At 40.8% G+C, this 26,658-nt stretch overlaps 1 protein-coding gene across 1 annotated transcript; it reads right to left on the reverse strand.

Moving 5' to 3' along the window:
- Window positions 1–1,477: 1,477 nt before the first annotated feature.
- Window positions 1,478–26,658, reverse strand: LONRF2 (LON peptidase N-terminal domain and ring finger 2). The gene is made up of 12 exons (XM_011956573.1): window positions 26,644–26,658; window positions 26,294–26,412; window positions 20,424–20,546; window positions 18,140–18,283; window positions 17,338–17,539; window positions 16,847–16,940; window positions 16,457–16,571; window positions 13,406–13,527; window positions 12,253–12,411; window positions 8,271–8,433; window positions 4,902–5,051; window positions 1,478–2,436 (listed from the first exon to the last, which is right to left on the reverse strand). Exons 2-12 carry the CDS (start codon window positions 26,360–26,362, stop codon window positions 2,242–2,244), a joined length of 1,536 nt encoding a protein of 511 aa, XP_011811963.1. The 5' UTR covers window positions 26,363–26,412; window positions 26,644–26,658; the 3' UTR covers window positions 1,478–2,241.

Here is a 26,658-nt window from a genome sequence, read left to right on the forward strand (position 1 = left end):
CTGAACAGAGAGAGCACGACGTGATCACAGTTAATTCCCTCTGGTATCAAAAAAATAAAAACCTCTCTACCAAAAAATAAAAGTGTGTGGTGCTCTCGTCTGCGTCATCATTGTTGTTCAGGCTTTTACATAACACGCAGAATGAGAAGACTCAGAAAGCCAGGCAGAATGGTGAAGAAATAACTGAATAGCTCTGATTCTAAGAACTGTGTGACCTTATGACACTTAAAGAGTGAGGAAGAGAAAGCAACAGGTTCCAAATGGTGTAGCAAGCTTACCAACTAAACTTCAGGAAGGCTCGTGGAGAAGCTGTGATCACACTGTGGTTATTTAGACACCTCCAAATGGGAACAGCAATGACAACTATTCAGCTGTGATATGAAGGTACAAAAACATTTTCCAAAAGGGAAAGGCAGAGAATGGTCAATGCACATCGATTTTCACGAACCGCTTCTGGTAAAGGTCTTCGGGCATGTGAGATGCATTTTGTTTTATTTTATTCCAATCAATGACTGATTCAGTTATTCCAATCAAATGATCAGGTTAGGTTATAATGCCTAAGAAAGCGGAATACTATTGTTGATGCATAAATTCATAAAATCTCTTAGAAATCACTTGGCCAAACTGCCATTAAACCATCTCAAGATGGTATCTGAGATTCACAATAAGTGAGGCACTTGAAACATTGGATTGGAAAATACTTTCTCATTTTCTCCTTATAATTAAGTGATGCTGGTATTTTCTAACTTCCATGATGAGACTGAGTTTTATCTACCGAAAACTAAAAGAAAAATTAATAATACTATAAAATCTTTTCAACAAAATGCTTGATGGATTGAAATACCACCAATATTGTATATTATGAGATATGTATATTTTAAAACTAAAACATCACATACACCTTCAATGAACAAAGCAAAACTGGCAGCTGTGATGTGTTCTTTAGTGGTTGTGACCCTCTGGTTAAGAACACCCACCTCACAGAGGAAGCCAACTAAATGTACCAGCTGGTTGGGCCAGAGAGAACATATGAGTATCTCAGATTCAGTTATTCCAATCAATATCACCAACGTGCATTACACGATGGAAATTACACTACTGTCCTTTAACAGATAACACCTGGTCTGATCACCATCAAACTTTCTTTCAAAAAAATAAAGATAATTTTAGGTTAGTGTTGGAGAAAAACTTACTGAATATTTACATCCCATACCGGCCATCCTCCCTTTGTATATTCTGATCTATTTTCCTGGAACAGACAGATTTACCATGGCATGGCAGCTTTTTAGTGTCCTTGTATGTTAATAAACGGAGAGTAAACTGAAATTTATGGACGGGGCTAATTTCTAATGCAAATCCCAACAGAAAAAGATGACTGTTTCCTGAAGGCTTAGCAACCACTGAGCAATGAGACAAGGTTCTACTTTCAAGGCATTCTTTGCACTTGGTGGTTTGATGTTTGACATCCCAATGCATATACAATTTTAACTCACTTTTGCTCACTTTATTGTGTGTAAATATATATATATATATCCTCCAGTGAACTATACTGTTCTCAGGTTTTTCTATATCCAAGGTATACTTTCTTATGTTTTGACACTCATTTGATTACAACATGCAATTTACAACACCTGGGACTACAACAGGACGTTAAACACAGTTCTATCCGGTGGCTACTACTTCTTGGGTAAGGACTAGTTTGGGCTCCTGCACTGAACAATGGTGTGATTATTCAGTTTCACAGACAACTTCACAGCAACACGCAAAGCCTAAGCGTAGTATTGGTCAGCCTGTGTTCTAAGAAATCCACTTCCAGATAAAAACGTGGTTCCCCATATTGTCTACACACTAAAGTATGCCTTTACCATCTGGCAGAGCAAGATACTGACTGGGAAGGGAATCCTTCTTTCTCGTGAAACCTAAACCACATGTAAACCATCTGCAGGGTCCTGTGCTGTCAGTGAACTGCATTCCCCAAGCACCTGCTTCCAAGAGATTTTCTTAGGTTTTTTTTTTTTTCCCCAACTATGGGCTCCATTCAGACTTCAGGCTAACCTTGTACAGATCAGATCCCACCAGACACAGAATTGTCATTTTTGAGGACTCAATGTTTGGCAAGCGTCCCATTTTGGAACCTTATCCACAAGCACTTGACAAAGCACAATGAATGGACGGCTATTCGTCCATGCCTGACATTTATAAAAGTACAAGGGCTTCCAGAAACCTTGACGGAGAGAAAAATCAATTATTTCTCTCCCTGGCATTAGCCAGCTCTTGCCGACTATTCATCTTACGCGTGATGATGACTAATATCCGTCGGATGGCAAGGAGCCGCTCTTTGAGTGAGGTCATGCCGAGGATGGCCAGCTGAGCCTTGCGCTCCAGGGGCAGCACGGCCAGGATCCACCAGGACCAGGCAGGGCCGCTGGGATTACTCTGCAAAAGAGATGAGAGGAGAGCAAGATTAACACTGAAAATGCAAGCCTGTTCCCCAACACAGTCTTTTGCTCCGCCAACAGACACGTGAGCAAGAATTAAATGCCACCTTGTATTTTAGAGCTACTTCACAATTCATTCAGCTCTCAAAACACGTAGTTTACTTTTACGGTACACATTTAGAGGTGGGGGAACCACAAAAGGAAAAGCCTGAAAAGAGAAGCATCTTCCACGGGGAGATTCTATGCATCAGTTGCTTCTGGTCTCTCAAGCTTTCAGTTAAAAGTACACACTGGTCAGAGGAGAAGACCATCACTTTAACCTTCACTTTCCAATGTTCCGTGTTATTATTTTTTACGTCTTAAGCATGCCATATAAAGCATAATACTGTGAGTGCTAAAAGTGTGTGTACAAGTTTGAATGACATACTCAATGTGGCAAGTGAGTGTATGAAACATATATATGTATGCATGTCATATGTAAGAGTTATCACAAATTATATACATAAGAATTATTATGCCACCAAAAAACATTTATTTCACATAATCAAACAGAGTACTTCTGGGCTAAGTGCTAGGCAAAAGCCAATCATAAACTTGTTCTCAATATTCTTGGTATTGGAACTAAGATATCCAGGCCTTTTTGTTTCCAGGGTCTAGGATTCCTAACTCTATTCCTCCTTCAAAAATGTGCAGGATGCCAATAAGAGCTGGGAGGGTGGACTCTGGAGTCGCCTTACTTTACGGTGAGGTAGATGATACTGGAGGACTAGGAATAGCACCGTGGCCAAAGCTCACTGGGGGTAGCCCAAGTCACTGTGAGGAAGACATCAACCTGCCCTTCACAGGGAGAAAGGCACAGACGGAGAAAACAACCTTTTATACAGAGTCACACTCTTTTCCCCGCCTCATCTCGCAGAGAAAGAAGAAAACTGAGTAGCACGCTTAATGGGAAGGACCTCATATAAAAATCGATGTATTACCTAAAATCCCTCTGTAGTCATCAGAAAAATGGTTCCCCCAAAGACTCGAATTCCTGAAACCTGGGAATATGGTACCTTATATGGCAGAGGGAATTGGAGGATGTGATTCAGTTAAGGACTTTAGGATGGGGGGATTATCCTGATGGGCCCAATGTGTTCATATAGGGTCCTTTCTGGGCTGTGGTCAGAGGGACATGTGGCTTTGCAAGGACCGTCGGAGAGAAGCAACATTGCTGGCTCTGATGGAGGGAGGAAGCCGAGGATTGCCACTGGCCCCTACAAGCTGCAGAGGCAAGGAAACAGACTCTCCTGACAATGTCCACAGAGGAGCGCATGCTGCCATCACCCAGATCATAGTCTGGCCTGAAGAACCAGGACTGGAAGATAATACATATGTGTTGCTTTAAGCCACCACATTCGTGAAATTTCTTAACAGCAGTAGTAGGAAGCTAATATACCTGCCAAGTAGAGATGGATTAATTTGGTTAATAAACAAAAACTCCTAGAAAAAGAATGACTCATATCCTAATGCAAGTCAGTCTAACCACCATGTTTTCTGAATCTGAGTTCCAGGACATTGTAGAACAAAGGCTTATGCAAAAAGGGCAAGCCAGAAAGGACTTAATGGCTATTTCTGGCAGTTAAAGCATTTTTCTGTGTTTGGAAAAGAAAGAATTCAGGCAGGGGGTAAAAGATAGAAGCTCCAAGAGATAGAGAAAAAAAAGTTAAAGTGGATGGGGAAACACACAAAAGACATTTCACATCACCCTAAACCAGCTGAGAACCAATCTCCCTCCCATACTGTGTGTACAGGTGGGAGGTACACGCTGGGCATCCATGTACAGGTGGGAGGTACACGCTCTCAGGCACAATCTTAAACCAGCTCAGCCTGGCTCTCCCATCTAATGCAGAGGAGGGGCCACCTGAGCTTAGAAATGCTCCACAAACCTGAAGCTCATTCATTGCTTAAAGAACCAGCGTCACCAAGAGTACTCGTAGGGAGCACCGGAGAAAGCCCATGACAGCTGGGCAGCAGGGTCCTTACAGGACAGGGAAGTCATGCTTCTAATGTCACAAGAAGAATGGGATTTTTCTCTTCACTTATTCAACATCTGTGTACCAGGTGCAAGGCAATGCTATGTGCTGAACGTGGAGTGTTCGTGCCAATACAATAAAGTTACTACTTACATTTTAAGATGTGAGTGAAAGAAGGAAAGGGCTGCAGAAGCTGACAGTCAAGCAGAATAAATTGATTGTCGTTAGAAAAGAAACTATGTTCTGTTAGAAAGCCTTTGTTGTTTTGCTTCACAAGTCCTGTGCTACCACAGTAGGTGCTCCTTTGGGCTGTTAGTAGAAGAACTGGTTCATAAGCAACCACACTGGGGTATACCCAGCATTGTACTGCCAGGCTCTCCACCAGAACGATGGCTCAGCACACGACAGCAGGAAATAACAGAATTATAAAGGAAAAAGGAGAGCATACCTGAGGCTCCGGTTCTCTTTCTGGCATTACCCCAAAATGACTTAAAATTTGTTCTTTCATGCGATCCTGGAGAGACGCGAACCAGGAAACAGACTGTTGATGCACGGAATCGTGGAGAGCGGCAAGTTCTTCATACTCTGGACCCTCCACCTGATCAGGGAAAAAGGCACGGCCGTATGACCCATTCATGGTAATGCACGTAACACAGTGAGCGACCTCTGCACTGCCACTAAGTGGATTTGTGGCATTTAGCACTTTAATAATTCATCAATTTCACAAAAATTGTACATGCTCAATATAGAAATCTGCATTTTTTTGAAATCTATCAATTGTATCTTGATTTTTCTCCTAATACCATAATATAAGCATGTTTCATGTAGTTTTGAATAATTTTCAATGGCTGCATGCAATTTTATATTTGAGATACATGCCAACTTACTTAACTATTCACGTAAGTTATTTAGAATAGCCTAGTTTTTCATTTTTAAAAATAACACAGTAATATAAACACTTATGCAAAAGTTGTTTCGTTTTGTTTTGTTTGTTGACAAGGGAGGGAGGTATGGTTTCCTCAGGATAGTTTTCCAGAGACCTTGACAGAATTACCAAGTCAAAGGGTGACATTTTAAAAATTGTATTCCATATCACCAAACTATATTCCTAAAGGCATGATAGGGCAAGACTATCCTCATTACATGGGCCTGGGCTGATGGACTCCAGCTTGTTGTCGGCCACAGCACCTTAGACTGACCAAGCTTGGCCTCTGGTCCCTATGTCACTGTCAGTGTCAGGTCTATCATTAACTTATGCCTCGGTCCTGTTCAGGAACACCTGGCAGAGGAGGAAGAGCATGGAACTGGGAATCACGGGACCAGGGTTTGTTCTGGCTTTATCACCAACTCTTCTGTGTGAATCCAGCCAGTCTCACAGCCTCGTGAGGGCAGAGTTTTCTCATCTGTATAACGGGAATAAACCATGAAAGTCCTTTCCTGTTATAAAATTCCAGTACCTACAAAAACTACAGCGTGCTGAGAAATTATAATGTAATGCATATATCACCCTCAATTTGATTTATACAAATCAAATATTCATATGTGATAGAGGATTTTCTTGTAAGAGCAAGCTAAAATTGTTTCATGTTGCAGCTATTTAAGCCCCCATTTTAAAATAAACACATACACTATGAAAAGCTGTCATCTACAACAACAGTCAATAAACCCTGCCGTCAGGTCTATCCACCCCGCAGAGAGACCCTGAAGATTATCACTTTCAGCCGTAGCTTTGAAACCCAGCTTTCTGGTCCAGTCTGGGGGTTGAGCTCCCTGCTCTGCTCCTCTGCACTGGGATGACCAGAAACCGCAGCTGGAGGAGGCAGAGAGGCAGCGTCCTGGGTATGACTCCATTCACAAATCCTAAGTGTACACCACTGCCCCAAAAATGACTCCTAGTGTGATGTGGGGTGGCTATGTACCCTTACTTCCACATTTCCAAATGTCAACCAAAGAATTTAAAAGAGGAATACGACAATTCCAAGGATTTCCTCCTTTTAAGTGTTTTAAAATTTCTCGCTGCAGTATAATTGACAGACCAAAAAGTGCATAGATCTTATTTAGCTCAAAGAGTTTTCTCAAAGCGTATACAGCATTTCTCAACTGTATACACCAGCCTGACCATCACCCAAAACCAGATAGACATTTCCACTACCTAGAAAGATTCTTCACCGCCCCCTCCAGTCAATTACAAAGCCAACCCCACAAGCCTTTTCTGACTTCTGTCCCCAGAGTCTAGTTTTGCCTGTTCCTGGAAGTCTGCAGATGAAGCCACGCGGTATGTGTTCATCCTGCGTCTGGCATTTCTCACTTAGCATAATGTCTATGAGAGTCATCCATATTGTTTTGTGCACTAGTGATTCATTTCTTTTTATTAACAGGTAGTATCGCATTGCATGAATGGACCACAGTGTTTTTACTGACTCAAGTGTGATCAGCACCTGGGCTGTTCCTGGTTTGGGGCTGTAATGGAGTAAGACTGTTATGGACATCCTTGTGTAAGTCTGCTGGAGAATCTCTCAAAATGTTTTGCTAATTTGTCAAATTATTTTGACAAAATTATTATAATTTTGACAATTATTTTGTCTGATATTTCTATGAGACACATGAAAACATTCTTAAGGGGTAATAAATTCAAGTCTTTTATATTTAGCTTTGGGAGGTATTTTTAAGTTGCAGATTCTGTCACATTCTGAATTAATACCAATCTAGAGAACAGAGACTGACAGACTGCTGTTCCTGAGCCAAACCATGCTCACCACCATGTTTCCAGAAATCACATTTAATGGAAAACCATCATGCTCATGCCTTCACACATTGTCTATGACTGCTTTTGCACTACAAGGGCAGAACTGAGTAGTTTTGACAGAGACCATAGGCCTGTGGAGTCTAAAGTACTTATTATCCGGCCCTTTGCAGAAAAAGTTTGCCAGCTCCAGGGCTAGAGCAGCCAGTAGCAAATCACAAGCCTATTTTGCAATGTGCAGGTTTACATGTTGCCTAAGTACAATAAGGTCTGTCTTTTTTTTTTTTTACATGGAGTCTTGTTTTGTCGCCCAGGCTGGAGTGCAGTGGCGCCATCTCAGCTCACCGCAACCTCTGGCTCCCGGGTTCAAGCAATTCTCCTGCCTCAGTCTCCCAAGTAGCTGGGACTACAGGCGCCCGCCACCATGCATGGCTAATTTTTTATATTTTTAGTAGAACCAGGGTTTCACCATGTTAGCCAGGATGGTCTCAATCTCCTGACCTTGTGATCTGCCCGCCTCGGCCTCCCAAAGTGCTGGGATTACAGGCCTGAGCCACCATGCCTGGCTAGATCATTTTTTTTAAAGGAGATTTCTGTACCAGCTCCCAACTCAGGTAAAAATCCACTGAGAAAATAAGTAACTGCCGAAAGCAATGGCTCATGCCCGTGGTCCCAGCGCTTTGGGACGACTACGCTTTGGCTGAGGTGAGAGGACTGCTTCAGCCCAGGAGTTTGAGACCAGCTTGGGAAACACAGTTTCAACAAAAAATATTTTTTTAATTAGCCACGTATGGTGGTGTGCACCTATGGTCCCAGCTACTCGGGAGGCTAAAGCAGGAGGATCGTTTGAGCCTGGGAGGTCAAGGCTGCAGTGAGCTGAGATCATGCTGCTGCACTCTGGCCTGCACGACAGAACGAGACCTTGACTCAAAAACAAACAAACAAACAAATTTAAGTGATGAATTAAGGACTTAAGTAATATTGTCAGTACAAGTTTGACAAAGCTTTTCCACAATGCAAGAGGGAAACAAGAGGACAGACCTCTACAAAACACACCAGTACAATAAGCCTTACCTTTTCATCTTCAAGATACTCAATGTCTGCTGTGTTATAGCCATCTCTGTGGCGGTGGCTAAGCACTCGGAACCGACTGATGCCAATCGCGTCTACAACAGAACTTCCATCGGGAAACGTTCTCACGTCCTTAATCTCCAGCATGCATCCATATTCTGAAAGCCTGAAGAGACGGTTGGGAGAAATGACTGTGATTTTTAAAATGCAGGGGGCCTTTATTTTTCTCTGGATGAGAGTTTTCTTTTAAAAGGAATACAAAGCCACACAAAACAGTGTCTCCACATCAGACCAGCAAGGTTATTGTCGCTAAGAGACACGTGCACATGGTCACTTCTGTTAGATGCTAAATATAGTGGTGATGGTGGCTGCAGGGGAAGGGCTCTGGGTGAGACAGGACTAGTGCCTTAGCAGTTCCAACGGGCTAGTGTTTTGGGAAGGACTCGAGAGATGGGAAGAGATGAAATCTCAAATGTGGCTCCTCAGCCACCTTGGCGGGGCAACATCAGGACTGCCCAGCTGGTGCCATGCACACACTCGGCTTTCCAAAGCGCTCCCCAGCTCTTACCCACACTCTGTAACTATCACCCTTATCCTAGTGATATTCTCATGCTACCACGTGCCAAGTACCACATGGAACAGTTTACAATACATATGCATTCAAGCCCACACTTAAAATTTGATTCATCAAAAGTCAACAAAGTGAAAAAACAAGCGATAGGAGTTCCACGTGCACTGAGAATACAGAACACTAAAAAGAATGTGAAAAACAACAAGAAAAATCAGATAAACCACAGAACATATGTCTCTTGAACCCATCAGAGAGTGGAGATTGCTCAGGGTAACCAAACAAAGATCCCACAGGGAAAGAGTAGGCAGAGCCCAGGAAGAGATACAAAAGTGTGTAGGAAGAATTCAGCTTTTTTTTTTTTTTTTTTTTTTTTTTAACAAATTGCCAATGACCTTGTGTGGGCTGGCATCAGAGTGCAGGTCTGGAGAGCTGCACTCACAAAGGGAGTTTGCATCACACACAGGCTCTTAATCACAGATAAGAGGCTCCTTGGTGAGTCATGCCCTGCAGTGAGGTAGGCGTGGATGAGCTGACGTTTATTTGGAAGCCCCTGCTGGTGCTGGTTGCTGGGGCAGCGAGTCCTCCACCTTCAAAGGCACTCAGCTCCTCCTCCCTCCTACCTTTGCCCACAAGGTCTTCACCTCATTCCAATTCTGCCAGCTCTGCCCTCCCCAACCAAAGTGCTGTGGAAAGCAGTCCCCAGCCACTGCCTTCATCTCCTTGCCTCCCCTTCACTCCTCCATATCCTACTGCTCCATTAAAATACCTCCAAAAGTAGTCAGAGAAGCCCTCTGAATTGCTCAGATCACTGGACAGGCTCCTGTCTGACCTCCCTAAGGCACGGCCCTGCAGACTGTTGCTGAGCCAATGCCTCTGCTCTCCTGCACCCTCTCTAACCAGCCCAGCCCTTCGCAGCCCCTACCTCTGCATGTCCCTGCTGCTCCGTACTCCCCAGGATGGTGTTCTAGGATATGGCTATTCTCATTCCAAAGCTCTCCCCAGCTCTTACCCACACTCTGATTGTAACTATCACCCGTAACCCAGTGATATTCTCACGCTACCACATGCCAAGCACCACACACAGCAGTTTATAATATATACTAATTCAAGCCCACACAACACGGAGGCTCAGAGGAATTAACTTCTCTAAGGCCACAGGGAGATTCAGAGCCGAAATGAGAATTCATGGCAGTGTGATTCTAAAGTCCTCATGATGAGCAGCTTTACTACACATCCCTCAAACTAAAGAGCAGCGATGGTTCAAACTGCCACCTGGATGCCTCTACTTATACATTTAATAAGACTGTCTCTTCCTGGTATCTAACAGGATGATCTCATTCATAGTGTGGTGAACCTGGAGGCGCCCTGAAGATTCCTCTTCAAGGGAGGACTGAATGCCCCCAGCAACCAGCAGAGGCCTCCAAATAAATGTCAGCTCCTCTGAGCCTGCTTCGCTGCAGGGCATGACTCACCAAGGAGCCTCTTATCTGTGGTTAAGAGCCTGTGTGTGATGCAAACTCCCTTTGTGAGTGCAGCTCTCCAGACCTGCACTCTGATGCCAGCCCACACAAGGTCATTGGCAATTTGTTTAAAAAAAAAAAAAAAATTAGCTGAATTCTTCCTACACGCTTTTATGTCTCTTCCTGGGCTCTGCCTCCTCTCTCCCTGTGGGATCTTGTTTGGTTACCCTGAGCAACCTCCACTCTCTGATGGCTTCAACGAGTGTATGTTTTGTGGTTTATCTGTTTTTTCTTGTTTTTCTTGTTGTTTGGATGGGAATAACATTCTTTTCAGTGTTCTATATTCTCAGTGCACGTGGAACTCTTATAGCTTATTTTTTCACTTGGCTGACTTTAGATGAATCAAATTTTAATATATTCTAATTTACTAATCTCTCCCTCTTTTATGTATTCTCAGCACCTTGTATAAAAAATCTTTCCCCATTCCTAATTATAAAGGCGGTCCCCAATATCTCCTCTTAAATGTTTTCATATTTTGTTTTTCACATTTCACATTAGGAATACAAACGTGTTATTTTTTACTTATGGCATAAGGTAAAGTTTTCTTCTCCCCTCTCATTTGGACTACCCACTAATTTTCGGGCCCCCTTTATTGAGTAGTTTGCCTTTTCTCATACAATTGTCTATAAATTTGGCGTCCACATATGAGTGGACCTGTTTTGGATCTCTACCTTATCGTTTCATTGGTCTACTCACTAAGGCTGGTAAACTTGATATCATAGGAATGTTCTCCTGTTTGTTCAGCCGGATCTGGGCTTGGCCTTTTGCTTTTCCACATGGATTCTAAAATCAGCTTGAGCAAGTCCATGAAGAAGCCTCCTGGAGATGCTGACAGAAATTACTCTAGATTTGGGGAACTGGGTAGATGTGGAATCTCTACAACATCGAGTCTGTGCACCAACAGACACGGCATTTCTCTCCATTGATTCAGAACTTCTTGAATATCTTTCAAGTTTCAGAATTTTCTCCATCAAGGTCCTATACATATTTTAAAAAGCTCTGTCCCTAGGTATTTATGGTAGAAAATTCTGAGTGGCCCTAAAAATGCAGACTCCTCTTCTTCCTGGGCACGTGGGTGGACTATATTTGCCAGGTTCCTTTGCAGCAGGAGGGAGCTGGCTACAACAGGAGGGAGCCCCCTTTCTCCAGAGTCCTTTAAGAGCACGTGCGCCTCCTCCACAGCTAGCATTTGGATGCAGTGACCTCATCATGACCACAAAGGGCTGACAAGGCCCTAAGGGATGGGAGGGTCCCGAGTCCCCACATCAGTCTACAGAGGGGAACAACCTGCTGGCTTCCAACACCCTCTCTGGACAAAGACGTGAAATGAGGGGAGGGGAAAACCAAGCATAGTGTGTTTTTGTGAGACTGAAAATGATTTGGCTGTAGAGATAGAGAAAAAGCTTTGTGCAGGATATAGACATTTTTCTTTTTTAAATTTTTTTGTAGAGATGGGGTCTCCCTATGCTGCCTAAGCTGGTCTCCAACTCCTGTACTCAAGCGATTCTCCCACCTCAGCCTCCCAAAGTGCCGGGATTACAAGCGTGAGCCACTAAGTCCAGCCGCAATTTTTCTAGACCTCAAAAGTTGGACTAGATCTGTTTACATATAAATGAGGATAAAGACAATTGCAGGCAGAGGGAAGTACCGAGGTGTGGAAGCATGAGCTGTCACAAGAGAAGGGCAAGTAGCACGGCACTGGACTAGCTTGAAAGGAAGAGGTGGGCAGCGAGGCTAGAAAGGGATGGGACCGCATTGTGGGCAGCCTTGAACTTGGACTTTGCTATGTAATGGGAGCCACTGGAGGTTTTCAAGCATCAGCCTAAATCATTCTGCAAGAAAAACGTCCAACGTTGCCCTTCATTAGGACCCTTTGAATGCTGACAGTTCTTACCCTGCGTGCTCAGCAGATAAACACATGCCAAATCGTTTGGTGCCAGTTTCCATGCATCTTCTTATCATAAGCCGATAGCGGGGCTCAAAGACGTGGAGTGGACATGGGACCGTGGGGAAGGCCATGGCACACACAAAGATGGGGACGTCTCTGGTCAGACTGCAGAAGTAAGGGGACATGTTGTTATCTCAGATACATGAGCTATTAGATCAGAGGGTAGTACTGGCCACCAAAACAGCAAAAGCCAGCCAACCTCAGTTCTCCCCTCTACAAAACAAGAAAGCCAAGGACCATAGCATGTGAAAATTCTCTGCCCACCCAGGTTTCCTGACAAATCTGTCTTATTTAACTTGAGAAAGAAGATGCTGAATTATATTACTTTGCTTGGAAAAGTTACACCTTTTAAGCACTCTAAAAAAATTCTAATAAAAGCAAAAACTACATAGTACTCAAAGGCAATGAGTTTTAAATAGAAGAGTGGAAGAGTGATAAGATCGCTACTAAAATACAAAACTTTTGCCATTTTAAAAGATGAAAACTGTCAAGCCTGTCATGATTCGCAATCCTGGGTATTAGTTCTCATTCTCTCCACTTTTTAAAACTGTGCTTCACTTTACTCCATTTTGCAGATATTACATTAAAACAATTTTTGAGGTAAAATATATAATTTACTATTCTTAAGTGTACAGTTCATCAGTAACAAATACATTTATAATATTTGCCTTTTATTTATTTTTAAATAATTTTTTAAATACAGAGATGGGGTCTTGCTATGTTGGCCAGGTTGGTCTTGAACTCCTAACCTCAGGCAATCCTCCTGCCTTGACCTCCCAAAATGCTAGGATTATAGGCATGAGCCACTGTACCCAGCCTTCTTTGCTTTTTAAATCCTGAAAAATTCAGTATCACTTATTTACATACAAAAAGCAACTATATAATTTTGTTAAAACACTGTAAAAATACCTTCTTAAAAAAGAAAAAAATTCTTATAAGTTCTTGCAATTATGTTTCCAAAAATACTTTACAACTAACATTTGTTTCCATTTACACACCAAGAGAGTTCTCTGCCATGAAAAGAAAATCTGAGGTGAATCTGAAGTTGACAAATTTCAATCTGAACTTAAGACCAAGGACACATAACAGGAGCACTTACTTTGACAGTTCTGACATTTCTTCATCATAAATTCTCTTCCTATCAGACAATTCATCCGGCAAATAACGAAATATTAATTCTTCGGCCAGAACAGTTATGTTAAAGTTCCTGCTTGCCAATAACTTCAACAAAAACAAACAAACAAAAATAGTCAAATGATACTGTATGGTAATTGACTGTAAATGATGAAGCTTCCGTGAGTCAAAAGGTGAACAAAGAGGTGGCGGGAAGGATCTCTGAGCAGGTAAGAAGGAACAGGGATGGAGAGGGAGGTGGGCTAGCCTGTGCCAGGAGCCCGGACAGCCCCTCCACTGTGAGAAAAGACCAGGAGGAGGCGTTCACCTGGGCAAAGGATGAGGCAACTCAATCTTGGCAGCATCTACATTTTCAACCAAGTGCCCTGATGTTGGTGAGAGGGGAGGGAGTGAAGTAGGGCATGTTGGGAGTGGAGAGACTTTTGCAATGATCAGCTTGGAGAGTGAAGAACTGGAACTACTAGAGAAAGAATGTAAGAATGATTACTCATGTTTTGAGTCTAAGACTTAAAATTGTTCATTGAAACTGACACCAATCTTCTCAACGTTGTGTTTTTTTCTGGCTTTGTTGTGTTACTCAGGATGCATGTAAAAGGCAAAGGCTAACTTTTTTAGGGTTGAGAAAGAAAGTGAGGGACCACAGATTAAAGCTGGATGTGAGGGAAGGTGGAAGGAGACTGAACAAGAAAGTGCTGGGATCGGTGGGTAGAAGGGCCACAATGTGGCTGAACTACTACTCTGTGTGTGCGTGTATGTGTGTGTGCGTGTGTGCACACAGAGTAGTAGTTCGGTAGGTTGCACTGTTTTATTGCAGCCATGTATACTAGCATATAGTAGCTCTTTTCACTGACATTCTGATACACATCAGGACCATTGCAGGTGCTTCATCGGTCCTGAAAACAGTATAATACTATAGTTGTTCTCTCTACTGTGCTCATAAAGCTGTGATTCAGAAAGGGTCAGGGGTCAGTGCCGAGCCACCATGGTATACAAGAACCCCAGGCCTGGCGAGCTTCAGGGCTCTGCGCTTTCTCTGGTGGCCTGCTGCATTTCTGGGCTTGGGATGGCTCCACGTATTTCCAACACACCATGGCTGGGTTAGTCCTTCGCATGCTACCAGGTTTCCCTGTAGCTGGTGTGAAACAAGCTAAATGTATTGCTGTGATTGAGGACCAGGAGTTCAAACTTTGGCAACACCTACATTCGAGAACCACCATCACAGGGTAACTGGTAGAGAAACACGCTATCACCTCATTCACAAAACTGCTTTATAATTGTCATTATTATATGACACAGGTATTTAATAAATGCTTTACGATGTCCTTTTATTGAAGAGTAACATAATAAAATGTGTTCTACTTGGCATGACGCTAACCAAGGGTTCTGTAGATTCTATGTAATTGATGATTCAGGTCCCTGGTAGTGCATGCAAAGTCATCTATGCACATGATGTGACTTCTGCATTGAAGAAAGACAAAACTATAATTTTGGATTTTATTTCATTTTACAGTATTCTAATTTCTAATTTCTGGAACATTAGTAATCCATGTATAGTTTGCATGTAATCATTCATTCATTCATTTATTCATTCAACAAAGACTTCTAGAGTCTCTGGTGAATGTGCTGGTCCCTGGAAATACAGGGAAAACAGGTCACAGGAAGCCTCAGTACTTAAGCAGCTTCTATTCTAGTGCCAACCTCCAGCTATCACTTCTTCACTCGGCCCCCTACAAGGCAGCATTGAAACGGAAGTGAGTAAGGTCTGTGTTGTAAACAGGGCTCACACATACATGCATTTTATTCTTGTAAGAACAGATGACCTGTTCTGGCCCAGGCAGGCACCAGAACAAGAGGCAATGGGTCCGATGCATCTACTAGCAAGAAGAGACAGCAAATGCCTGGAGGAAAACTGCACAGGGGCCACCAAGGAAAACAGCTCTGCAGACTGAGAACATAGCCACCACTGTGACACACAGTGCACAGCACAATAATTGATGTTTATGAGAACTCTGAGGACTTTAAAAAGATTCAGTATGCATGCAATTTAATAAAGCAAGTATGTACATAAAATGTTTTAGAAAATGGTTTCAATTGTAACTAGTTATTTTAAAAATGTTTTGGCAGTAAATTTTCAAGGTTATAATTATTTAAAACGTCACTGAAGTATAATATCTCCTCTTATCACATCAGATTTAAAAAATAAATTTTGCTGTACATTTGTAAAAAGAAAAAAACTTTATCCTACTTAAAATGCATGCAATAAATTTAATCTCTGGAAAGTAATTAAGGCAAATGTTACCAGTCTCATTTAATGAATGCAGAACAAAGGAAGACACTCCCCACCGCCTTAAGATGTTATATGACTTGCTCCATAGAAAGTTAATGGCGCTAATGGGACCACAGCCTAATACAGCCGACATGGATTCGCTATTTCAGAAATTGATCAGAAGGTCCAGCTTTTAACTATTCTTCACTGTATTTACCATGCCTAAAGTAAATGGATTTAATCATTTATATTGGGGCTAAATATCATTAAATAGCTTCCCCATGGAACCCGACTTTTACTGGTTTTGATTTCAGACCAAAGACAATAATAACTGACAACTGGTAAAAGCCCTAAAGGGACTCACCAGTGGTCAGAAATGATCAAGTCTTCAATCCTACGAAAAACTCTCAAGATGAAAAAGGGAATTCCTGGAGCACATTAAGTGCACCATGACAATGTCCCAACCATTTACAATGAACGTAATGTAAGGGCTCATAATGTTAGCTATTTTCAATCTATCTCAACTAAAATTTCTACCTAAAACTTTCCTTAACATTTAGCAATTTCTGCGTGTAAACCTTCCTTGTGTATTTCTTGATCAATCAAAGAGATGAGAAAAGACCTATCTTTGATTGGAGAAATCTCACTTTCTTTAACAACTGGGCGGGGGAAGCAATGCAAGACAGGGAATACGCATCCACCAAGGGATGAGAGGAGGAGCTGTCCCATCATTTCCCAAAACCCACTTACTTCCGAAAGTTTGTCTTTGCACAAAGGACAGTGTGGGGCATGGTCAAGGCAGCGCTCAAGGCATTTTAGGCAAAATGTGTGTCCACAGGGCGTAGTGACAGGTTCAAAGAGCAACCTGGAAGAAAATATCTATTTTCAGCCAGAAATGTCCAGGACAGACTTTCAAATCATGGATTGGTTTTCGAAGGATTCCTTATGCAATCCCCTTACTGTTCTAGAAAACACTTGCATGCACTTCCATTTTATATCCTCTCAAATCTTTAGAAAATAAATGAACTATTACTGAGCTCTCCATAGTTTCCCTGATAATAAAAAGCCCATTACACTTTGGTATACATTTCAGAAAGGCTGAAGTTTTAAAACAGTTGCATGGATTCTGTACCATCCTACCTCATGCAGAGGGCACACTCAAAGTCAGTTACATCAAGCGAAAGCCCCTGATTTTCTTCTGTCTCAGAGTTTGGGCTCCTTTGAGGTGAGAGATCTGAATGTGAAAAAATTTAAAACGCTGTAATTAACACCTAAGCACGTGAATAACACCATGCAAGAAATGTATTTCCTTTGGACCAAACGTGTTGTATCAATGTAACAAATCACATTGGGCAGAAATAGTTCCTGTCCAGTTAATAGCATATAGTAATAATTTATCTGGATGGTAAGCATGCATAAAATTTAAAATTTTGGCTAAATTTTCCCTGCTATATTTGACTATGAAGTCTTTGCAGTATAAAACATCTAAAATGCTCTATAATCTTAGAGCTGATATAATCATTTCATTACTAATATTAAATGGTGTAAAAAATTTTTAAATATATTGAATACTAGCTAGCATTCTATCACTTTGGAGTCACAGAACTGCCTGATGAAAATAGTTCACTGACCTTTCTTGGGAATTTTTCCAGGGGCATTCAGGTCAGGTGCATCCTCCACGTCATCTGGAAACTGTCTCTTTAAGCCAGCGCTGGGTGCTGTTGGAAGGATGCTTTCTAACACCTTTTTATCCTCTTCAAAGTGTAGACCCAGTATAAAATACAAAACTGAAGAATTGGTATTTCCAAGCATATCAGATTTCTCAGATGAATTCTGGTTAAGTAGGAAAAAAAGGAATCCTGAATATTAAAGAAATCATAGCATAAGATAAAAAGAATGCAGTAGCCTGCACCAGAAATCTTTGGGGGAAAAAAAAGGGCTTATACTCTTCCTTCGTAATTGGCTTCATCTATTAATTTCTAAGATGAGCTTCATTCTTTTCACAGTAAAATACAGGATAACTTCTTCCTGAGCTGGGAAAGTGAAAAGTTATCTTCACATGCAATCTATCTGTCTATCTGTCTACACACAGATGCGCGCACACACACACACACACACGTACACACGCACACGTACACACATAAAATCATATGTCATATTCAAATCATCGTTTTGCTTTATTTTCTCCAAGCCAAACCATTTGGCGTGATTTGGTGGTGTTCCAAAGCTTCTTTCAATTTTTAATCGTTTTCATTACTTCCACAGACTTCATGTAAAAGTTCCAACTCCCAGGTTAAGGAGCTACAATTGGTCTTGAGAAACATGTCTAACTAACGTAATGCCATAATGTGTGAATAATCTGTAATTATTTAAAAGGAAGCAATTACATAAAGCTTAATCAAGAGAATTGTGACAAACACACACACGTCATACCTCCGAGCTCCCTGCATCACCTTCTTCCAGCAGAGCCTGGGCATTCATGTGGCTGTGACCCTGAGCCTTTAATCTGCTTTGGATGGAAGATGTTAAATTTTCATGCACATTTTCTGTAGCTGAAAACAGCACTTCACACATTACCTATAAAATTGCCAAGAAAAGAAAAAATATATATTTTAAAACACTTTTGTGAAAATATAGCATGTCTTATAGATTCAGAGGAAACTAAGAGGCCAAATAAGCCTAAAACATGAAAAGAATAATTTTAACTGCCAACCTTTTAAAATCCAAACATTTTTGAAACCAGAGTCAATGTATTAAGTTATTTTAGCTTCCAATTCCTTTCCGTCTTACACTTCCCAATGACGAAATAAAAGCATTACCACTTCCTTCTACCTGGTCCTTACACACTACATAAAATCTCCCCTAAAAGCCACACAGATAAGAGAGAAAGGGAGTGTAAAGGTTGCTGGGGGCCTTGAATTAAATCTAAGCTGTGATCACCTACAGGGCTGAGGTTACTATTCATAACTGCTTTATTTATGAGAACCAGAAGAGCCACCTTGTAAAGAAGTTTAAAGGAAGAGAGAGGGAAAGGCCATAACTGTGGTTCAAGAACCAGGGAGTGGCATTGGTGGGGGCAGGGGAACGGTGGACAGCAATGGCCAGTTAGGCATTGTAGCTGACACCCAATTCTAGCAGACCCTCAAATGGTCCTGTGGTCCTCATGGCCTCAGCTGCATCCAAGGTTTGAGGAAAGCAGAAAGGAGTGACTGAAACCTAAACAAAGACTCCTCCCACTCTCCACTGTTCCTCTTGGTTCAAGGTGGATACTAGAATCCATGGCCCTGTAGCAATGCACACCACCACTCTCAGCAGGGTCATCAATGTCCTCAGCCCCAGCTCTGAGTAGCCTCAGCAGAGCTGCTGGAGATGGAGTCACATTTCATGTGAACAGGCTAACATTGTTTTCGGTACATTCTGTGATACAAGGTATCTATCAGCCATAGAATGCCCAGGGGAAAACACCATGTCTGAAAAAGCTCCAGGTAGACAACAACCCACAAGACCTAAACCCTGGTCCAGGAACCTTGGTGAATGTACTTCATCTCTTTGACCTTGGGCTGACTTTCTCAGAAAAGTGTTATGAGAATCAGTTGAGATATGTTTTAAGATTCTTAGGAAGTTTCCATATAGGACAAAGCAGGCAGGGATAGCTGAACAGCAGGCTGAAGATGCAATATTATTTAGATAAAAGTTGAAATGATGGCCAAAAACCAATGAGTGACACTGGTCAATTGAACAACTGTCAGGACAACTGAACAGGACTAACACCACTCAACTGCACAAGAGAAGAATATAAAAAACAACATCACTATAAAGTTCCTATTTTAAAAAAAGATGAGTTAGGTACTTAAAAATAAACATGCCCCTAATGTGAACACAAGTGAAGGTAAAATTTCACCAACCGTGGCTGTCAAATGTAGATGCTAAAATACAGGGTATATTAGAATGCATCCAGAAGAGGAAATCTTAGAAACGCCAGTCTGTGAGAAAAGAATGTTTGACCCACAAGGTGACATTAAGGCAAAGATAATAGCTGTTCTCAAACATCTTATGTGGTTTGAATTGTACAAGGAAGAACTGATTCATTTTCTGTTGCTCCAGAAAATAGAACTAGACAGGTAAGTAAAAATTACAGAGTAAATATAGGGTAGAAGTTGACAATAAACAGCGTTATAACAGGGAAGCACAAACATAAAAATATAAAAACTCCTGGTCATTGGAAGTGCTAAGTAAATATCAGGTAACCATTGTATAAGCTTTTTAACAGGATAGATTTTCACATTCAGTGTGACTGGATGATGCGTAAACGAGCAGATATTTCTGCATTATGCTGGTGAAGCTTTGCTGAAAATCACAGGTCACCCTATAGAGCCGAATTGATACATTTTACATATATCATAATGTCTTTTATAAAGCTTCTACACAAACTATAATAACCTTGCTTTGTCTCACATGTGTCTTTATGTCAACAGAATCAAGGCATGTTTACGCTGTCTCACGAAACACTCTGCTTTACCCAGGGACAAAATATAATGTTTCCCTAGAAGTTATCCAATGCATGAACCTTATAATTACTGCCGTGGGCTTTTTATCACATCATCACGCACATTCAGAGTTATATTTCTTGTTTATTTCACAGGCAAGGGTTACTCAGCAGGGACATGAAGGCTATAAATAAGACCTGAAGGAGAAAGTCCTTTAACACAACTCTTACCTTCTGTGCTTCTTTCTTCATAGAGTTACACTCAGGATTTAGAGCAAGGCAGTAGAGAAACTCCTTTAACACTTCCTTACTTCTTCCCAATCCAGAAAGAGCCTGAGCTTTTACTTGATGTCCCTAGATTCACCGAAGACAAAGTATACATTTTTAAAACCCAGCATGATTACATACTTGAATACAAACTTCCCTGAACAAATTTATTAAAACAATTTGTTTTAGTTTCACATTACTTAGAATAAACAAAACCCACCAAGGATGACTCTATCGCTACTGTCTCTCTCACCCTGGAAACTTAGCAAACTTCAATAGCTCATAAATACAATCTACAGTCAGAACACAGGAGCTACCATACGTGAAATATACTGCACAAAAGGAGTTCTAAGGGATGTGCTGAGAGAAAACTGGCTATCCATTTTAAATTCATTCGGCAATTACAGGTCACTACCATCTTCCTGCCTTCCAGGAGTTTACAGTCTCATGAGCTAAGACAGACATGACTAAAAACAATTACAATACAAATCATAATATACTAAGTGCCACAATAAAAGTAAACAAAACACAATACGGATCAGTAATTTCCCATGGCATTTTCTTTTCATCTTATGAATACAGTATTTTCTCAAATCTGTAAAAATACTATTTTTGTTTCTTTTTTTACTGTTTTATATATAGTTGAAAGACTTTCTCTTAGCACTTGGAATATGTTGTTCCAATGTCAACCAGCTTCCACAGTTTCAGATGAGATGACAACTATAAATATTATCTCCCTGTATGTCATTTTTCTCATTCTCATTTCATGTCATTTTTCTTACTGCTTCCAAGACTTTCCTTTTATCTTTGGCTTACAGCCTAGCCATTTGATTATGATTTGAGTTTATCATTGCTTATAACTTGAATTAACCTTCTTGGGTCTAAAATTAATGTTTCCCACTAAATTTGGAAACTTTTTACCCATTATTTCTTCTTTTTTTTCTTGCCAAACATTTTCTGTCTTCTTCTGGGATTCCAATTGCACATATATTGTACCACTTCATATTGTCCCACAAGTTTCCAAGATTCTTTTCATTTTTCTTTAATCTTTATTCTTTCTGTTCTTTGCATTGAATAAGGTTTCTATAGATCTATCTTCAATTTCACTGATTATTTTGCTATGTATAATGTGTTATTAAGCCTACCTAGAAATTTTAAATTTCAGCATTGATAATTTTTATTTCTAGAATTTCCTTTTCTTTTTTCTTTTTTAGAGACAGGGTCTCACTCTGTTGCCCAGGCTGGAATGCAGTGGCATGATCACGTCTCACTGTGACCTTTAACTCCTGGGTTCAAACAATCTGCCTCAGCCTCCTGAGTAGCTCAGACTACAGGCACATGCCACCCTGCCTGGCTAATTTTTTGATTTTTTTTGTAGAGATGGGGTCTTGCGACGTTTCCCAGGCTGGTCTTGAACTCCTGGCCTCAAGTGATCCTCCTGCCTCAGCCTCCCAAAGCACTGGGCACAGATACATGAACCATGACACCCAGCCAGAATTTCCATTTTTTACAGTTTCCATCTCTCTGCTGAGATTGCTCTTGAGTCAAAGGTACCATATTTTCCTTCAATCCTTTGCAATTTAACTCTTTGAACTTATTCATAATAGCTTCTTCAAAGACTCTTTGTGGAAAATATATTATCTGGGCCCTCTCAGAGACAATTTTAATTGACTGTTCTTTTTGTGTGTGTGTGAGAGTCTTGTTCTCTCATCCAGGCTGGAGTGCAGTGGTACAATCAGGTTCAAGGGATTCTCCTGCCTCAGCCTCCTGAGTAGCTGGTACTACAAGTGCATGCCACCATCCATGGCTAATTTTTTAAATTTTTTTATTTATTTTTATATTTTTTAGTAAAGATGGGGTTTTACCACATTGGCCAGGCTAGTCTCTAACTCCTGACCTTGTGATCTGCCCACCTCAGCCTCCCAACGTACTGGGATTATAGGCGTGAGCCACCACACCCAACCTCCACAGCTCCTTTTTAAGCCTTGTGGTTCTCCCTGATGCGTATGAAATTTGGAAATAAGCCAAGATTTGGCCAGAGTTGGGAATCATCCACTCTGGGATTTCTCTGCTTTTAGGGATTTCCCCCTAATTTTCAGCTGTTCTGTTAGAACTCTGAACTCCTGGTCCTTTTAGGTGGTGATGCTGAGTGCTTGTCCCAGTACTGTTTTTTTTGCAGCTGCAGCTGTGGAGATAGAGAGAACTCAGGGACCAAAAAAACAAAACCAAAAACAAACCAACAAAAAACCCACACACAATTCTCATCCCTTTCATGTGCAGGTTTTTTGGAAACTCTCCTCCAGCTTCTGTTTTTGGAGGCTTTATAGTGTCTTTATTTTTTTCATCCAGTTTTTATAACTGTTTTCCCCTCTGGATGCACATGACTACTTCACTCCTTCACTGTTACCAGGAGTAAACCACTACCCCTGTTACTGTCATTTTTATCATTTCTGTACTAAAATTTCTCCAGAACACTGGTAGCCACTAACGGGTACATGTGAAGGTCTATTTTCAGGTCCCATTTTACTGCACTTGTCTCTCCACTGTTCTAAATACCATGACTCTTCTGATAGTGCCCAGGTTCCAGCTCCAGCACCAGCATGTCTCCTCATGTTTGCTAACTGTCTATTCACCACATCGCTTACCTTGCAGCTCTCGGGAAGAGCAGCCATTTCGAAAGACATGAGTATTTCACACAACAAATCAGCAGTTTCATCCCTGAGCTCCCTGAAGTCTCAAATACACTTCAGATAATCAGTGATTCATCTATGGGACTTTACGTTGACAATAAATGTGAAGTTTGACTCATGTTCTTATTCTCCTTTCACAAAAGCGGAATCACAAAACATTCCGCTTTGGTGGAGCCTGAATCTTACATCATTTGAAAAGTTGTTTAAGGAAAAGTACAAAATTGTTGTTATTATTATTTTTTGAGATGGAGTCTCACTCTCTCGCCCAGGCTGGAGTGAAGTGGCGCCATCTCGGCTCACTTCAACCTCTACCTCACACGTTCAAGTGATTCTCCTGCCTCAGCCTCCAGAGTAGCTGGGATTGCAGGTGTGCACCATCATGCCTGGCTAATTTTTTCCTGGCTATTTCGTTTGTGTGTGTGTGTGTGTGTGTGTGTGTGTGTGTATTTTTAGTAGAGGTGGGGTGTCACCATGTTGGCCAGGCTGGTCTTGAACTCCTGACCTCAAGTGATCCTTCCGCCTCAGTCTCCCAAAGTGCTGGGATTACAGGTGTGACCCACTGCACTGGTCAGGAAAAGTACAAAAGTAAGAATATAAAGTTGCTAGGGCCCCTTTCAGGCCTTATGAAAGTCCCCAACTTTCATATTTCAGTAGTGTCTAAATCTGCTTCGATTATCAAAAGTTCTGAGAAAATAATACTGTCTTCTATGCACAAATAACTTCACGTAAAGTTTCAAGTGTTTCATACATGTGCTCAGAATCTCAATCAAGATTTGCAGTTTTGATACCACAGTGTGTCAATAAATATTTATTAACTGAATAAATTAACTGGCTTTTAAGTAATTTTAAGTCTTACAGGTTTGCTGTGTGGGTAAGATCAAACTGATCATGTGCCTGTATCTATTTCTGCAAACGGGTAAATATTTTGCTGGCAATGGCTTATCTCCAGTTGCTCCACAAGCTTTGAATCATTAGCCATGATGAATATTAGCTGTGACCGGATGCTTGAAAGGGCAGTTTTGCTTAAATAAGACGCACTGCTGTAACCCAACTCCCCTGAGGGTCTAGACATGCTTCTCGAAGTGCTTGGTTCTAAGTCAGCTTCCATCTCAGCTTGATCGCACTCAGCCACCTTAGTCCTCTCCTCAGTGAACTTACTGCCCATCCCCTTGCCTTACCTTCCAGTAGCACTTCTTCCCCAGTCCTTACTTACAATAATAAACTTAGAATATATCTTTTACTATCTTCAACTTACTTATTAAACTATGTTTTGGCTGAAGCTTCTCTTCACTGGGCATCTGTCAAGAACTGAGGTCCACAGGTTTGCAACAGACCCTGCAGATATGGCCATCATCTCATACCACCTCATACACTAAATATTCATTTGCTGCCTCCCTTGAAAAGTTACAATTAACCACGTCCCTCTGTAGGAATTAAGTCTGTCTTTCGTCAGAGACACACTGTCAAGTTTTTAGCTCAAAGAATAATACTATGGAGAGGAATCTAGCGTCAGAGGTCAATGCAGGGCTGCTGTCAGTCAGAAATAATAGTAATAATTCATAAGAACTAAGGCTTGATCATTACTGATAGAAATTAACTCAGAAGAAGAGTGGCAGGGGAGAGGAATTGGGGAGATGTCGGTCAGAAGATACAGAATTTCAGTCAAACAGGAGAAATAAGTTCAAGAGATCTATTACAATACCATATGTTGACTACGGTCAATAACAATGTATTGCATTCTTGAAAACTGCTAAGAGAATAGATTTTAAGTGTTCTCACCACAAAAATGGTATGTGAAGTAATACATATGTTAATTAACTTGAATTTGCCATTTCTCAGTGTATACATGTTTCAAATCAACATATTGCACCTGATAGATTATACAAATTTTTGTTTGTCAATTGAAAACATAATATTAAAGAAGAATGGATGAAGGCATAGGAGAAAAGGCATTTGAAATTGGAGTCTAAACTTCTTTTTAAGGGAAGCAAACAAGCAACAAAATAGATTTCTGAGCTTAGTCCAACAAACATCTGCTTCCATCCTTGGGCTTATTCCTAGGTTGAACTTGACACTCAGGCTAACCTGAAAATATTTGTTTTAAAAGATGGGAGGGAGGCCGGGCACAGTGGCTCATGCCTGTAATCCCAGCACTTTGGGAGGCCAAGGCGGGCAGATCACGAGGTCAGGAGATTGAGACCATCCTGGCTAACACAGTGAAACTCTGTCTCTACTAAAAAATACAAAAAATTAACTGGGTGTGGTGGCAGGTGCCTGTAGTCCCAGCTACGCGGGAGGCTGAGGCAGGACAATTGCCTAGCCTAGGTGACAGAGCGAGACTCCACCTCAAAAAAAAAAAAAAAAAAAAAAGGTGGGAGGGAAAAGGGCAGGCTTCCCAGAGCCTGTCTACTAACCTGGCTTAATGTCTCTTTAATGTTTCTAAAACAAAGATGATATAAAGTAATAGAGCAGAATAAATATTTTTAATTATTTACTGACTAATAGAGCATGCAATAGCTGGTAATTCCATCACAAGTTCTTCAAAACTTTAACATTCAAAGATTCATGAAAAAGCTTTTATTCTTTGGCTTCTTAAACTTCTTTAAGTACTACTTAAGCTATCATTATTAGATCAGCAAAGTTCGTTTTTTGTCATGAGAGAAATATTAAACCTTTCCAATCAAAACACAGAGACTAAAAGTAGTGTAAAATGTACACAAAATGTTAACTCTTTCACCAATAGCATTGATTTGTTCATATGCATATTAGGATCCAACAGCTAACCAGGATCATTATGTGATCTTCCTATTGATGTTGCAATTTTAAATATTTTTTTCTTCACTTACAACTTTATAAAATTTGATTTTATTTATATATTTTTTCAATGCAGCCAGCATATTATTCAGCTAAATATCTATTAAGTGTAATCAAAATTAGTGTTTCTCAGCTAAATTCAATTGGAGATTTAGTCTTTTAAATCAGGTTGCTTTAGCATGAGGTGAGGATTGCTAAATGTAGGCTACAGTAATTTGAGGGAAACATACTTTGTCTACAGGTACCTGATCACAATAATCTTACTTTTATTTTTAAGAAAATCATATAAACTTCACATTGATTATCTCCAAAGCTAACAAATACAAATACCTTAATCAAGAGAGGTTCATTCTGACAAACTGCACTGGCATCCTGGAGAGCTTGCTCATAGCTCTTCATGATCAAATACAACTCTGCCCGCAGCAGCAATAATGAATTATCATCAGGAGCTGAAAGACAGGAGGAATACAAATCAATAAAAATGACCGCATTTAAAAACAAGTAATCTTAACGTCATTACATATATTAAAGTGTATGTATACATATGTATAAAGTATAAAGACAAAATTAGAAAGAATTCCTCCCTCCTCCAATCATAGAGTTTAGTTATTTAGTAAGTATATTTTTGACAGCTCCTCTCAGGAAAACAGGAAGAAGATTAACAAGACTTGAAAAAGCACCAAGAAAAACAGACT

This window comes from Colobus angolensis, unplaced genomic scaffold, assembly GCF_000951035.1.
Source record: "Colobus angolensis palliatus isolate OR3802 unplaced genomic scaffold, Cang.pa_1.0 Scaffold42, whole genome shotgun sequence".
NCBI lineage: Eukaryota > Metazoa > Chordata > Mammalia > Primates > Cercopithecidae > Colobus > Colobus angolensis.